The 17401-nt window shown below is 43.7% G+C and overlaps 1 protein-coding gene across 1 annotated transcript in view; it reads left to right on the top strand.

The window, feature by feature from the left end:
* LOC115089833 (CDK-activating kinase assembly factor MAT1-like) overlaps nucleotides 1-17401 on the top strand; it is a 161577-nt gene that overhangs the window by 10521 nt on the left and 133655 nt on the right. The window contains exon 2 of the mRNA XM_029598163.1: nucleotides 14434-14555. Within this exon, the coding sequence (XP_029454023.1) occupies nucleotides 14434-14555 (122 nt within the window). The remainder of the gene's footprint in view (nucleotides 1-14433; nucleotides 14556-17401) is intronic.

The raw sequence follows: 17401 nt of genomic DNA, 5'->3' as shown, positions 1-17401 counted from the left end.
CCACTGCTCCACACAAATGATTTTAGAACTGTACTTCAAGCTTTCATTTTCCCAAAAATCGATTATTGTAATGCCATATTTTAGGCCTCCCTACATCCACCATCAGATCTCTCCAATTACTGCAGAACCCTGCTGCTAGAGTACTTACTAATACCAGAAAAGCTGACCATATAGCACCTATTTTAAAGGAACTGCATTGGCTGCCAATATCACACAGAATACACTTCAAAATGTTAACTCTAATTCATAAAACATTATATAATGACAAAGTTGAATGGCTCAATGCTGCCCTCCATTTTCATACTCCACAAAGGAGCATGCGCTCAGCCAGCAATGGTACTTTATACCTTCTCCCAAACTAGCACACCTGAACACTGTTAGAGAGCGAGCTCTAGCCCTAGCAGGACTTAACTTATGGAATTCTTTACCACAAGACCTAAGACTAGAAGCAAACCCCCAAATCTTCAAGAAGAAAATAAAGACTTGGCTGTTCCAGCAAGTCTATGCTTAATCTAACAATGGCTATTTTTATACTACCCTTAGCCATACTTGATTCCATATTATCCATAGATAATAGAGCCCATTAGGTACATCTGATGTCTTTTTATAGTTTTATTTTATCAATTTTAGTATTTTCTTTAAGATGTTTTTTAAAATAGAAAAATGTATTGTATATGTTAGCTTAATGTTTCTCTTGACTAACCATGTAACTTATTGTATACCTTTTAATTGTGTTTTATATTTTATTACATTGTAAACTGATGTGATGTTTCCTAGGAACTTTGGTATATAAAAGCAAATAAATACCATCAATGGACTTGTTCATTTATAGCATATCACAAAACTAAGTAAATTTTGCTCATTTCTACCAAGCAATCACAGGTTGGCTCAAGACACTTTTCACTATTACCACTTATTGCCAGGACAGTGCAGAAAGTTCTTCAGAACCATGCTAGTCTAATTCTTATAGTCCAGTGTGGCCCAGGCAGATCTGGTATGCATATCTGTTACAATTTTCCAGCAGTCCTCTCGTACTTCTCGGAACAGACCCTAGACTATTGACGCAGGAAGACGGGACATTGTATCATCCCAACCTTTCAGGCCTGAACATCACAGCTTGGACATTGAGTGCTCATTTGATTGAGGATCTTCACTTAATTACATAAATTGTGGGCATACTTGTCTCCTCTAGGAAACATTCCACTAGAAGGAATCATGCTTTCAAATGGCACAGGTACTCCAAAAGGTGTCAGCCATATGCTTTGGACCCATTTTCCTGTGAGCCTAAGCAACTCCTGAAATACCTGCTCCATCTCCGATTCAGGTCTCGCTACCTTGTCTGTAAGGTTTCACCTCAGCATTATAGTGGCTTACCATTCTCAAGTCAATACCAAACTTATCTCTACTCATCCTTTGATATCTTGCTTCATGAAAGGCCGGTGGCATGATAAACTCCCGGTACAAATGCCACCTGTTCCATGGGTCCTGAATATAGTCCTTTTCCAACTAATGAAGCCCTTCTTTTGGACCATTGGAGATAGTTTCTCTAAATTACTTGATATGGAAAGTGGTGTTCCTTGTTGGAGTGACTTCGGCTAGAAAAGTCTGTGAACTTCAAGCTCTCGTTTTACTAGCCTCCATACATGCAATTATTCCTTAACAGGGTACTTCTTCATACTCCTCCTTGAAATTTCTCCCAAAGGTTGCCTTGGCTTTTCATATCAATTAATACATTGTTCTGCCCCCTTTCCTAGGTCCCATACACATGAGAGTAAAAAAGTCCTGCATACTTTAGGATAGGAAAAGGACCTTAGCATATGACAAGAAATGAACTCAGCCACATAGGAAAACCTCCCAACTATTTGTCTCATAGGATTTGAATAGCAGTTGCCAAATGTACGTTGTCTGACTGAGTGCATTCATTGCTGCTACACCTTAGAAGGACTGCAGATCACAAGCTCAGAGAAGGCTTATCAATTGAGAGCCATGGCTACTTCTGTTGCACATTTTTGAGAGTGCCAAAGAGTGGAAGATAAATAAGTACCTATTGAAGATATCTACAAATTGCAACTTGGTCTGCTGTTTATACCTTTACATCTTGATAACATATCAAAGAATTGACACTACATTTGGACAAACAGTTTTGCAAAGTCTGCTCTAGTCCACTCTCCATGATGAGAGCCGGATTCCTTACTAAGTAGTCACTTCGCTGGAACCCTCAGCTTGCGACTCCCCACATGTAATGGCTAATTCAGCCTGCTTATCAATGGAAAAAACAAGTTTGCTTACCATAAATGGTTTTCCATAAATAGGTTGAATTAGCCATGGAATACCCACCCACCTCTCTGGAGAGTAGATAGCTGGATTAGCTCTGGTATGGACTGAGGAGACTCACAAGACAATGCCCATGTGGGAACTCCCACACATGCTCAGTAGAACTCAAAGCTCTATTAGCTTGGAGAAACCGTTCCGTTCATTGCTGCCTGATGATGTCACCCATAGAACATGGCTAAGTCATCCTTCTATTAATGGAAAACAACTTATGATAAGCAAACTTGCTATACCTGCATTCTGGATCTGGCAACTATGTGGTGCTATTTTTTGAGGGTGGGGACTCCTTACCCTGAGGACTATGAACACTATCTCTGCAGCATACTGTGCTTTGGTCAAGCCAAGGAGTGGAAAGCTGGACTTGAGTGAAACCCAAGTCTGCTGTATTAAAGTGCATACCACTATCCCTGAGTAAGTGGACTGGCAATTTGTCTACACTTCTAAATGTATCCTCAGCCTTGCTTCTTCTTATTTATCTATTCTTGTCTGCCACTATACTATCTTGCTCTCTCCAATCTCACTGAAGGCTCTTGATTTTTAATATCAGTAGTTGTGTTTATCATTTCACATTCCATAAAATATGATCCTAAGCTTAGTCCTAAGGATCCTAAGAAAATATTATCTTCAGGTAGAACCAAGTAACACATTTTGTAATTACATGGAAGAGTCATATTAACAATGTTGTTAATTACTTGCTTTTCCTTTGCTTTCTCTAAGTAAATATTAACAAGTGAGGAAAGCATGCAAAGGCATGGTTTCGGAACTGCTTCCCAATGTAGATTTGTAGAAGGGGGCATTTATTCAGTGCTTAACAATACATATCGTTAGGCATTTAATACGTGCTGTACTTCGGTTTCAACCATGGGGGTAAAATGGTGGGGGAGAGGGGAGATGAGCTTTGAAAGTATTTATGGATGCATGCTTGCACTGTGTGGCTTTGGGTAAGATTGTGGTGCTCTGGAAGGTACTTAAATGTTGCACCTCCAGAGCAAAAGTGAAACAGCATCCTAGTTTGCTCGGTTACCAAAAAATACTTTGGGATGTATTCAGACTTCAAAAAGCAAACAAGAAAAGTGGGCTGTATACATAGGGACATGCACACAGGCATGCTAGCACAAGAACAGTGACAGATCTCAGATGTGTATCTGTATGCTTACCTCAGTGTGTGTGTGTGTGTGTGTGTGTGTGTGTGTACAGGTGTGTCAGGGAATAGGTTGAGAATGTGTGTGTAGGAGGGAGTTAGTTGGAAAGTGAGGGGGACGGTGGATTGAAAAATGCCATCCTTCCCCAGTCTGCAACTGTCTTCCATAGTGAGGCAATGGGGATTTTTTTTTTAGCAGGGTTTATTCTCCAAAAATAGTGACCAAGTGTTTCTGGTCTTTGAACTTATCATAGAGATTCCCATTTTCTTCCAGGGAGTCAAATTTGGTGATTTTCCAGTTCTGTGGAATATTAGTTTGCCTTCAGACAGATGGACAGTAGGGGATGTGCACACACATTTTAGTTTTGGTTTGTTTTTCATTTCGGGTATTTTCTATTTATTTTTTGGTTTATTTAATATTTTGGTTTGATTCATTTGCTGAACTGAAATAAATAAAAAGCAAACTGGGCTTCCCTGGGTCTCTCCTCAGCCACTTCTTCAGTTCCTAGAGCCTCCCTGGATTCCTCTACTTGCCCTGCCCCTGCCAATAACACGGGGATGGGGCCTGCATGGGCTCCTAGGCCCCCTCCCAATCCCTGCAAACAGGCTGAGTCTTATTTGCTGTTAATTTGACAATGTTTAATTCCTAAAATGATCTTCTATGTCTACTAGTGCTATAGCAATAAGGAATATTGGATTATCAAAAAGCTTGAATGAATTGGTGCGGCTGCTAGTTAACTAACTTATTGGTCTTTTATTCTGGTTCAGTAATTTCCTCCTCCTCCTGGGCGTCCAGCTCAATCAGACCTGAGGCTGGGGTACAATGCCAAGAGCCTTCTTTTGCAACTATCTGGAAATGTTCCCTTATTTTATATCCCATGGGCCCTAAGTCCAGACAGTAAGTGTCAGTGTTGTGCAATGACTAGGAATCCCTCCTCTCAGGGGATGTCAGTGCTTCCTCTGCAGCATGCCCAGCTCAGGCTGAATCCAAGTCCCTGCTCACAGAGCCGTAGCCAGGCCATTTGGCACCTATGGCCAAGTGAAAAAAAAGAGTGCCCTCACTCTGTACACAGCATACAACACCACGAGCTGAGAGATTCTTGCATTTTTCTTTTATTTAATACAGAACAATGACAAAATTAAATCAGAGATCTTTATATGTGGAACAAAAAGTTGCATCTTTTTGAATAGGGGTTATAGTATTTACTGTGAATTTTAATTTTCTTGACTCTGGGGGTACACAAGATATTTAACAATCTTGAAGAGGGGTATAGTAGTCATGAAAGGTTGAGAACCACTGCCCTAGACCAGTGATTCGCAACAGGTGTGTCGGGAGGGCCTGGGAGGTGTGTCACAGGGCCAGCAGATGGCTGCCTCCTTTATCAGCCTGGGTGGGAGTTGGTTGACATTATTCTTACATTGGGTCTGATGGGAGGCTGCTCTCACTTCCTTCCGTTCTTTCTGGCCCAGTGGGAGGCTGCTTCCTCCTTCACCCAGATCAGAGCGAAACATTGCCAGCTCCTGCTATTCTGCGCCTGATGGGATGTTGGGAATGCTGGGAAAATGAATGTGAAATGGAGAGGGAGTATGGGGACTGCTGAACAGGGGAAACAAGCAGTCAGAGTAGCTGGCAGACAGGGAGATGGGATGAAGGGTGGGAGAGTCAAGCCAGGGGAGAGAGGGAGCACAGGGAAGAGGATGTGGGGGGTCAGGAATGCTGGGCAGGGATATGAGTGTGAGAGGATGATTGAAAGGGAGTAATTGGGAAAAGTGAGGAGGATGGAGACATGGAAGGGGAGTGATGGGGGTGCAAGAGCCATAATATGTCTGTTTTGGGAATGCGCATTTCTTCTATCTTTGTACTTTGCTCAGTGTAGGAAGAAATGTATTTCTGTTTCTAGCTCTCCAGTTTTGCACTGCATGGAGAAAGGCTTTTTGAAGTTTCCATTCCATTTTTGTCTCCACCTTTGTAATTTGTGGTCTTTTATTCTGTATCTAGTGAAGGTCAGATCTGTATGTGTGACTGAGGGTGAGGTATTTTACTAGTAGGTTGAGATTTGATTCAATCTTCTTTGTTGTGTTTTCTTATTCTTAATAGGACCTGCATTGGTGGTGCACAGCTGCCTTTTCATAGGAAGGGCTATTGCTGTTTGATTTCTTGGAATTAGTGTTGCAATGGTATGAAAGGTTTGTTACACATATGCTGAAAATGTCTTTTCAGTTTTTGTAATTTACAGTGTGCCTGGTAGTAAGGGAGTTTGTGTTTCTGTTACTGAGACAGCACCAGAATAACTATCTTTTTTATATAGTGAGTTGCATTTGAAATATCCTAGTTCTGCTCTGCATCCTTTGTTTAGGGAGGAGGGTGAGTTCCTGTGGATGCAGAGTATATGTTTACATCTAGCCCTATGATGGTCGAGTGTTCAGTGTGTCGTGCCTATAAGCATTATCTGCCAGGTGTGTCCCAATAGAAAAAAGGTTGAGAATCACTACCCTAGACCATAGTACACCTTCCTGTTGGGAGGTGCAGATTGGAAAACAAAACAAACTGGACTGCTACAGATCGTGCACAGAAACCTGCCTAATCTCAGTTGCAAATGCAAAACACAGATAGATCCTCACCAAATATAGAAAAAAATGACCACAAATTAGAAATAGAAATATTTAGACAAAAAATCTGCCTGCAGTGCAACACCAGATAAAAAAAATAAATGCCATTTCCTCCTGTACTGTGCAAAAAGCAAAGATATCAGAGATGTATATTTTCCAAAAGTGAAAGGGAAAATGAAACTCTTCCCACAGAAGAAAGAGCAGAAAAACTCCTGTGAGAGCATAATTCAGTTTTATACAATTGCAAACATTTGTATTGGAATAGTGATATAAACTAACTTTTAGCTATCCAAATATTTTTTTTCCATGTGTTTTTATATCCTTTTCTCTCAAAATATTTAATCTCTCTCATTCTTTCCCATATTTGGAGTTTATTTTATACCTGTTTTCTTATGCTTTCTACCATTCCTTCATGTTAAGGTCACCATGAAATCTTGACTTGTATCCTGTTTCTTACACACTTCAATCCACTTTCACCAAGATATAGAGGGTAGAAATTAGGGATGTGCATTCGTTTCATTCGTTTAATTCATTTCATACGTTGCCCATTACATGTCAATTAGATGTGCATTTGTTTCATATGTTTCATACGTTTCATATTACATGCTTGTATAGGAAACGTATGAAACAAATGCACATCCCTAGTAGAAATAGTGTGCTTAATAATCTCAGATGAAGTTCTCCTGTATTGCATAACATTGTCTAAGGCCTGCATAGATCACTTTAAACAGTCTAGTCCATTTTAAAACTAAAAAATGTTTTCAGTGAAGAGCTTCTTTGAAATAAGAACTGATACGCAAAATACCCGGTATATTTCTTCGTTTCATGAGTGTTTCATCAGGGTATTTATTTGTTTTGCAGCTCTTTTGCCCCTAAGCCTGAAGATATCATCTTGGTGACAATACTGCATTCCAGTGGTAGTAGGCATCCAAGACTAAACCCAGTTTTATGTCCCTCAACAGTTTGAGATTCTGCTATCAATACATTTTGGTTTTTTTCTGAAAGAACTAAAAAATGAAATTTCAGACCTATTTCATTTACTTTGTAACCTATCATTAAAATCATCCTTTGTATCTGAAGATTGGAAGAGGGCTAGTGTAACCCTTATATTTATTTAAAAAGGGCTCCAGGGGTGATCCGGGAAACTATAGACTGGTGAGCCTGACTTCAGTGCTGGGGAAAATCATGGAAACTGTTATAAAGAATAAAATCACAAACATTTAAATAGACATGGTTTGGGCCACAGCCAGCATGGATTTACCCAAGGGAAATCTTGCCATCCCTGGTCTAAAGACTGTGGAGACTGTGACCGTTCTTCCATGGTCTCTCTACTTTCAAGGGCATTGGGATCCTCAACTTCCTCAGCACCAGAGAAAGACTGGGCCGAGCATTGTGGGAGATACCGGAAACATAGACACTGGTCGCCATCGACGCATGGACCCTACCTGGTATAGCACCAGCGGCTGCTGGGCCGCCACCGAAGCAACCCCCGTGGCGAGGAGGCCCCACCCTCTGATAGGCCCGGGAGTTCCAGGTGTTCCCACAGATAATGGTGCCAGGCACTGTGCCGCCTCGGAGCTCCGAGGAAGTGCTGGTGATGCCTCGTCCCCCTCCATTAGTCCTGTCCTCACAGGACTTCCAGGAGGAGTTGGACCGTAAGGTGCAGTGTGCACTGCTACGAACCCTTCGGAGCTTTGAACCGCCCCCACCACCAGCCCCCATACCGGAGCTGGGGCCCTTGCCATTCATCTTGGCGCTCGTGCTTGAGTGTCTGGATGTCCTGCTTGGAGCACTCCTGACGCAACCAGTGCTTGAGGGACCCTCTGTTCCTCAGCAGCCACCAATACCCTCCTCGGGAGTGATTCCTATCATTGGGTTCTCCAAGGAGGAAGACGCGCACTGACTGCCACCGCAGTCCAGTGCAGTGGTCCCAAGGCCTTCATTTCCTGAGCCCTTGCCCAGGCCGTCCAGCCTTCCGAGACTCCCGGTACCCCATCTTCCACTGGGGCCTTTGGCCCCATCGGTGCCCTCTGTTCCCTTGAGGCCCTCAGTGCCTAAGTCTGGGGATTTGCACAGACTTCACCCGCATAGGCCCCACAGGGACCTCAGCGAGGAAGAGAGTTCCTATGATCTGTGGAGAGACGACTCTTTGGAGTCTTCCTTCGAGATTTCCGATGATCCTCTCTCGGAGCCTTCACACCCAGAGGAAAGACATTGGTCTCCCTCGGAGGACCTCTCCTTCACAGGATTTGTATGGACCATGGCTGAGACCATCCCCTTTCAGCTTCTCATGAAGGAGGATGCGCAGCATAAGATGTTAGATGACCTCCAATTTGGCGATGTCCCGAAGGAGATAGGGGCTGCTCTCATCCACAATATTTTTAAGGACCTCCTCCTTCGGATGTGAGAACACCCGATATCCATCGCCCCAGTAAAAAGGAAGGTAGATGCCACCTATTTGGTGCAACAGGCCTTGGGCTTTGAGAGGCATCACCTCCCCTACCAGTCTGTGGTAGTGGAGTCCGCTCTCAAACGGGCCAAACGCTCCCGCACCCATGCCTCGGCCCCTTCGGGAGCTTGTTGCCTTGGGTGGTAGGAAGGTTTTTCAGGGTGCCATGCTCATCGCCAGGATAGCCTCTTACCAATTGTACATAACTCAGTACAATCAGAACCTATGGAAGCAGGTCCAAGAACTTATGGAACGTCTCCCACAGCAGCAGCAAGAGTCGCTGTCCACTGTCACGCAACAAGGTTTCGAAGCAGGAAAATACGAGGTGAGATCCACCTACAATGTCTTCGAGACCGCTGCCAGAGTGGCCACCATGGGCATCGATGCCTGTAGGATGGCTTGTCTCAGTGCTTCCGATTTAAGGCTAGAGGTCCAGGAGAAGTGGCTGATTTCCCCACCCCCAAGTACAGGAGAGTATCTTTTTGGGGACAAGGTCAGAGATGCGGTAGCCCAGTTGAAGGATCACCATGAAACCCTTCAACAGCTATCCACCAGTGCTTTGGATCCACTGTCCCCCACACAGAAACCTCCACGATCCAGTTCTTGGAGGTCTTTCCATAGGCAGCAGAAATATCCCCCTGCCTCCTGGTCTCGCACGCCCCGTATTGCTTCCAGGGGCCGCTCCTGCCAACAGAGAACTCCTAGGCCCCAGCCAGACCCCCACATGCCCCGGCTACAGGATTTTGAGGCGAGGGAGCATCGTCGTACCCCTGCCACCCGATCCCCTAGTGGGGGGCAGACTTCTATGCTTTGCCCATCGTTGGCCGATCATCACCTTGGATCAATGGGTCCTCACTATTGTTCATCAGGGGTATTGACTAAACTTCAGAGCAATCCCGGAGGACTCTCCCGATATCCATCGTGGGGTTCATCTGCCCAACAAGGCATACTTCTCGCAGAGCTCTCCACCCTCCTTCAAGCAGGAGCAGTAGAACCCATCCCCTGTCAACACCAGGGTTGAAGGTTCTATTTGAGATATTTCCTGATACCCAAGAGAACTGGGTGCTTGCACCCCATTCCTGATCTCAGGGTGGTGAACAAATTCCTCTGAAGGGAAAAGTTCAAAATGGTTTCTCTGGGTACTCTGATGCCCCTGCTCAAAAAGGGGGATTGACTCTGCTCCCTCAACCTCAAGGATGCCTACGCCCTCATTGCCATCTTTCCCAGAGACAAAAAGTATCTGTGCTTTGTGGTGGGGAAGGCTCACTATCAATACAGAGTTTTGCCATTTGGCTTGACCTCAACCCCTCGCATCTTCACCAAATGCCTGACAAGTGGTAGCAGTGCATCTCAGATGGCAGGCAGTGCACATCTTCCCTTACCCAGACGACTGGCTGATCAAAAGCGACTCCCAAGCAGGATCGCTGGACTCTTTGACGCTGACCATGTGGGCGCTGCAGTCTCTGGGATTTGTTATCAACTACCCGAAGTCCCACCTCTGCCCATCTCCCCAGCTGGACTTCATAGGAGCCAGACTGAACATGACTCAGGAAAAAGCGTTCTTGCCCCGCAATCGGTCTCGTGCCCTATCCTCACTGGCAGACTTGGTGCGCAACCGTTATTTATTTATTTATTTATTTATTTGATGAGTTTTATATACCGTTATTCGGTAGAGCCATCATAACTGTTTACAAAGTGAGCATTTTTCTTAACAGTATTGAAACATAATAGCAGAATAAGCATATATAGAGATAAACAAGTCAGGTCAAATAATTATTCTTAGGTTGGATGAGGAGGGAAGCAAGTTAGTGCATGAGTGCTCATCTACTGCTTTGCTTGCTGGGGCTCATGGCAGCCTCTGTTCATATTACCCCATTAGCTCATCTCCGCATGTGCAGAGCACAATGGATGTTGTGATCTCAATGGCAGCAGGCATCCCAGGACTTTGAGGTCTGTGTCTCCGTCACGCAACCTCTGAGGGCCTCTCTATCCTGGTTGGAGGATCTCTCGATTCTGGAGCGGGGAGTTCCCTTCCAGGCTGCTCCGCCTCAAATAGTACTTACCACCGATGCCTCTCCCCAGGGCTGGGGGGCCATGTGGATAACTTCCACATGCAGGGTCCATGGACCGCTCAAGAAACTCTGTGTCAGATAAACGTTGGGCAATGCGTTACACACTTTGGGTGTTCCACGACCGCTTGTCCTACAAAGCAGTCCTGTTCCAAACAGAAAATCAGGTTGCGACGTGGAACATCAACAAGCTCCTCCTTTGCCAAGAGGCTGTGCAAATTTGGTCCTCAGCTCTGTTGCGTGGGATGTCCCTATGGGCAATGAACCTGCCTGGGACGCTGAATGTGCTGGTGGACCGCCTAAGCCACTCTTTTCACCCGCATGAGTGGTTGCTGGATCTGAAAATGGCAGCCCGGATCTTACGACTGTGGGGAACTCTGGATGTGGACCTGTTCACCTCCCTGTTTGACTGCAAGTTGAGCAATTTTTGCTTCCTATTCAGGACGGCCATCCACCTGCCAATGCCTTCACCCTTCATTGGGGCACGAGCCTCCTTTCTGCTTCTTATGAAAACTATCCTGAAGCTCCAGCAGGACCAGGGGACCATGATCCTCGTAGCACCTCATTGGCCCAGGCAGATCTGGTTCCCTCTCCTTCAGAACCTGTCGATCAGGGATCCTATCTGCCTGGGGGCTGCACCTGATCTGATAACACCAGAATTAGGGCACCCTGTGCCATCTGAACCTCCGGGCATTAGCTTTGATGGATTGGATGTTGAACCATTGGCTCTCTGACAGGGTCACCAAGGTACTGGTAGCTTCCAGGAGCTTTCCACTAGGAAGTCTTACAAACTGAAGTGAAAGAGATTCTTGGTGTGGTGTGCGGGGCATGGATTAGATACAATTATTTACCCACTTCCCAGGTTCTTGTACTACTTGTGACACCTTTCTGAGGCTAGACTTAAAACCTCCTCCATCAGAGTCCATCTGAACGCGTTTAGTGCTTGCTATTGGGGTGTTTCCGGCACACCCATCTTGGTTCAGCCTAATGTAAGTCGCTTCATGCAGGGCCTCTGCAGCTAAAGCCGCCTCTGTGGCCCCCTTTTTTTTTTTCTTGGAATCTCAGCGTTGTGCTGGCACAGCTCATGCTTCCTCCTTTTGAGCCTATGTGCACCTGTGAGCTGAAATTCCTCACCTGGAAGGTCCTATTCCTGGTAGCAGTTACTTTGGCTCAGAGAGTAAGCAAGCTTCAGGCCTTGGTGACGTACCTACCCTACACTTTTTCATGATCGTGTGGTCCTCTGTATGCATCCCAAGTTCCTGCCTAAGGTAGTAACTGATTTTCCGAGACCCCATTCCCATCAGGGGGAATGGGCTTTGCATACGCTGGATTGCAAGAGAGCTCTGGCCTTCTTCTTAGAATGCTCAGTAGGCCATAGACAGTCTACCCAGCTATTCATCTCCTTCAATAAGAACAGACTGGGGGTCGCAGTGGGTAAACAGACCTTATCCAACTGGCTTGCATATTGCATCTCATTCTGCTATGTACAATTGGAGCTTCAGCTAGAATCTCGAGTAAAAGCTCACTCTGTAAGAGCTATGGCGGCATCGGTGGCCCACTTCTGGGTGCCGAGATCTGCAGGGCTGTGCCGTGGAGCTCCCTGCACATGTTTACTGCCCATTATTGCTTGGATAAGAATGGTCGACAAGATGGGAAATTCGGCAATCTGTCCTGTACAACCTCTTCCAGACAAATCCAACTCTTCCTACCTAAGGCCCTCTACTTGAGACCAGGCTGTCTCCCAACCTTCCAACAGTACCTCAGTTTTTGTGCTTGTTGGCAACTTGTTTGGTATTTGTTGGTCTTTATTGTCACCGGGAACAGCTTGGAGCTTGGTATTCTCCCGTCTGTGAGGACTACTATCCTGCTTGTTCTAGGAGAAAGCGCAGTTGCTTACCTGTAACAGGTGTTCTCCTAGGACAGCAGGATATTAGTCCTCAGGAAACCTGCCCGTCACCCCACAGAGTTGTTTTTTTTTCTCCTGCATTTTGTTATTTTATTCTTTCGCTCATATTTTGCTATGTTATGAGACTGAAGGGGGACCTCACGTGGATGCGCAGATAGTGACATGTGGGGCATGCTCAGTGTGCCAATCAAAGCTTCTAGAAACTTTGACAAAGGTTTCCGTGCCGGGCTCCATCTGATGATGTCACCCATCTGTGAGGATTGACATCCTTCTGTCCTAGGAGAACACCTTTTACAGATAATCAACTGTGCTTTCTACAATACCTTTGTGTTGACAGAACTCCCTCAAGAAAGGGTGCAGAGCAGAACAAGGATATTTCATCTTAGCACTCACCATAAAAAAAAAAAATTTAAATTCTGATGTCACTTCACTAATAGCAACACAAACTTTCTCCTCTACTAGGAACATTGTATAATTCAAAATCCTGTAAAAAAAAAAAAAAAAAAAAAAAAAAAAGTTCTCAAAACTGAAAGGAAACCTGCCATACCATTATATCCTAATTGCTAGATTCCAACAGTAAGTACATTACTTATGAAAAGGCAGCACTGCAAATAGTACACCAATACATCTCCTATTAGGAAAACAGAGCAAGTCAGGCTGCTATAGATCTCCGTACAAAAACTACATGCTAGCAGAATATCTAACCTAAATCACACACATAAAACACAGACATTCCTACCAAATACAGAATAAAGAGACCATAAATTAAAAATACAAACATGTAAACAAAAACTGAACTGGAAACCATAAGCAGCCAGACTCTGTATGCAGTGCAACAATGGAAAAAAGAGAAACCTTGCCATTCTTCATAAAACATCAAACAATTCAATCAAGAAATATAAATATCAATAATTGTAAAACTATACCGATAGAAATAATATTTCAAAACGGACACACAGATTTCCAAACACCAATGAAACATCAGATACTGTATATCAACTAACATCCAACAATTAAAATTAATAAGGATTAAAAAATTACCCACTCTCCATACCTGGGAACTTTTGATTTTCGGACACCCTCTCACACATTCCCACTCTCAAACACACACATGCTCACACACTTTCCCTCTCATATGCACATGCTCACTCACACACTCTTCCTCTCTCGCGTACACACACGCTTACACACACTCTTCCTCTCTCAAATGCAGTCTACGCCTGACTCAGGCTGCTGGCGAGTTTGGATGCACCAGTGGCCCGTGGTCTCCTTTAGTCTTTTGCTACCAGCGTGATGGGTGCACTGGCGGCCTTGCTGCCTCCTTTAGTTTTTTGCCACCAGTGGGATGGGGTGTGCCGTGGACTTAAGGGCTCTCTTTCACAGCTGTTGGTGGGATGGGGGTCTATGGTGGCCTGTAGGGCTTCCTCTTTTGCAGTATGGGTTTTTTCTTTTCCTCTCTTTTCCTCATTTTTCACAGACTCCCTGTTATAGTCTGGCAGACTTCTAAGAGGTCTACGGACCACAAGCTGGGAACAAATGAATTAGAGTACCTTCTCTTAGTAATTTGAACTATGGGGGAATCATTAGTTATAATATCCAAACGCCTTGTCTTGCTTAGACCCATTTGTTTGTTATATTTGATAAATTAAATTCCTACCTAATAATTTCAGTATTCACATTAGAAAGCAGCTGGGCTGTAACATCCAGCCTGACTTTAGTAAACCTTTCCTTTTCCAAAGAATTATAGTGAACCAATTATTATAATTCATACTGTAGGTTTCACTCTATATAAATCTAATTACAATCAAGAAATGGTTGCTCTACTGGATAATATACTTTTGCATATGTGAATGTTTTTTTATGAATATGCAACTGGCTAAAAAAACTATTAGTAAAAATGATTTCTCTTATTTGTTTTCCTTAATAGGGTCACCCCTTCTCATCAGCACCTATGACAAAGCTTGAGGAAGCTTTGTATGAGTACCGGCCACTACAAATAGAAACACATGGACCGAAGGTTCCAAAGCTTGAGGATCTGGGAAGGCTAGGGTAAGTATGAAACTGAATTTCTTATACACATTAAATGTTTTCCAGATTTACTAATCATTTTATTTCTTTTCCTTTCGTGAAATGTTAGATTTCCTGCCCAAACATTGTTTTATTTGGGTAGATAAACTGATATCTTTTAGTTTTCTGGGCTTTATAGACTTATGGAGAGTTAGGCTGAAGTGTTTTTTAACATTTTCATTGGCATTTGAAATAAAACAACTGTTCACTTTCAGCTGCACAATACAAAAAAAAAAAAAAAAGGGCTAGCCTTAGTTTAGCCAGCAGCAATCCAATAAAAATAACAGTTGGGATTTTTGCCATGGAAAAAGGGTATATTTGCTGTCAACCATGAAATAACTTTCTGAGAAATGTAAAATAAGAATAATGGACTAGCTCGGGATTTGGCTGCAATGCTGTGTGTAGCCGAGTCGGGAAATATGGAAGTCTCAAGGCTTTGGTTGACAACTATAGAGGTGACACATGGTCTCCAGGGATAAGGTCCATTTTCAAACATACGAAAGCCCACAGTTCTTGCTGCAGATGGTAAGCTTCATTCTCTGAGGACAAACAGTTCACAGAGTCACACAAGTGGCATGTGCTATAGTGGCCCTGCAGTTCCCCACAGTCATTTATGTCCGCCAAGTCCATTGGACATTTTTCTTCTTGAGGATCCACAGTTTTCTTCAAAATAAGTTTTTTCTTTCTTTTCCTGACATTTTGTCGTAAGAACATAAGATATGCCATACTGGGTCAGACCAAGAGTCCATCAAGCCCAGCAACCTGTTTCCAACTGTAGCCAATCCAAGTCCCAAGTACTTGGCAACTACCCAAACATTAAATGGATCCCAAGCTACTATTCCTTATTAATTAATAGAAGTTTATGGCCTTCTTCTCTAGGAACTTATCCAAAACTTTTTTTTTAAAACCCAGTTACACTAACTACAGTAACCACACTCTCTGGCAATGAATTCCAGAGCTTAATTATGTGTTGAGTGAAAAAAAGTTTTCTTCGATTTGTTTTGAGAGCTTCTTGCTAATTTCATTGAGTGCCCCCTAGTCCTTTTATAACCAATTTACATTTACATGTTTAAGACCTTTCATGATTTTGTAGACCTCTATCATATCCCACCTCAGCTGCCTCTTCTCCAAGCTGAACAGCCCCACCCTCTTTAGCCTTTCTTCATAGGGGAGCCGTACCTTGCCCTTTATCATTTTGGTTGCCCTTCTCTGTCAAAACTTCCTAGTAGTTGCCTTAGTTAAGTTTTCAGTAATTCCTTAAGGTTATTTATTTTATTTTTCATTAAGTTCGCTGAGCTGACCTGTATGATTTTTATTCAGTGGAGCTGCATCTGCAGGCTGCCTGGGCAACCTTTTCTTTCTTTGGACTATATTATATCAAGATGAAAATTTCATTATTGATTTTGCTTCATCTGTTCCTCATCAGGTCTGTGAAGCAGGTAAGTGGCTTAAAGTCTTTTCCTAGTGCAACTAGAAAAGGTCCATTATTGATCATCACAAGGTTTGCAACAAGGCCACAATAACTCCAGTTGTGTTAGATGCACTAAGTTGTTGCCCAGAATAGTTTGGACCCAGAAGACTCTGTCTTCCTCGGCAGTGTACAAGTCCAGCTCTTTGAAGTTGGTGTTAAAGGCTTGACACAAGGATCAAAAAGCTACATAAACCATTGCTGGCCAGGCCACGACAAAGAGATCCCCCTCTGGATTCTTCATTGAAGCATAAGGCCAGGAGCTACGGATTCTGAAAACTTGAGCTAAGAATTGAACGAGTAGAGGCAATGATGTGGTGATGTGACTGATGTATAGTTCTGAGTGCCTAAAAATGTGAGCAGTTCTGTATTATTCAAAATGGCCCTATCTGGAGATGTGCTCTGCTGTCAGGCATGAATGGTCTTTTTGAAAGCTCTCAGCAACAACCTACAGAGAGCTGTGAAGGATGTCCAGACCCCAGTGCTGCCATTTGCATTTTTTGAGGCAGAACTGAATGGGAGAATCTTTTTGGAGACAAGCAGTAGAGCTCATGAAAAAACACTATTCTACAGTTCTGACAGTATGCAGTATCATCTCCAGTATCTCAAAGATTTCACTGTGGGCCAATTAGGAAGTAGTTTTTTCCTCAAAAAGAAACTCTTTCCAGATCCTACTCATCCTGGGCAGCAGACATTAAGGCCCTGCCATCACAATTAAAGGAGTACTACGTATCATGCTGCCATTGTCAGAATTATGATCTGGTTTTTGACTGGGTTCAGAGAAAATGGCCAGAATTCCATTCTCTATCTTGGAAGATCTATTTTGGGGGAACTAGGATTGGATTTCTTCCAACCATCTGGCCCATCCAGTTTGCCTAGTTATCCTATCCATACTGCTAGGGTACATACCATCTGATAGCCACAGAGTTTGACCACCTGCAAGATTTCTCTTTATCCAGAACAGTATTTTGTGTTTTAATCCTTTGCACTCCTCCATCTTGTGTAGAAGAGCATATAAGATCCTCATTTAGTTTACTCTGGTACCCAGCTTTCTCCAAGGAAAGCAGATGGCAGTCCTCACACATGGGTGACATCAGATGGAGCCCAGCATGGGAAACTTATGTCAAAGTTTCTAGAACTTTGATTGAGCCTCTCTAAGCATGCTCAGCATGCATTATACCACACATCCATTCCAGGGTCACCTCAGTCTCTCTTTTTTTTTTCCCACAGCCTTCTTAGGAAGTTAGGTGGTTCTCTCTATTCTGTCTCGTTTTTGAGCGTCATCGGCACAGGGTCCCTCTGGTTCTCCCCTTATCTGTAGCCCGGATTTTTGGCATTTTGGGTAAGTTTACTTTCGCAG

Source organism: Rhinatrema bivittatum, chromosome 4, assembly GCF_901001135.1.
Source record: "Rhinatrema bivittatum chromosome 4, aRhiBiv1.1, whole genome shotgun sequence".
NCBI classification, from domain to species: domain Eukaryota; kingdom Metazoa; phylum Chordata; class Amphibia; order Gymnophiona; family Rhinatrematidae; genus Rhinatrema; species Rhinatrema bivittatum.
This window is presented reverse-complemented; position numbering and strand designations above follow the sequence as displayed.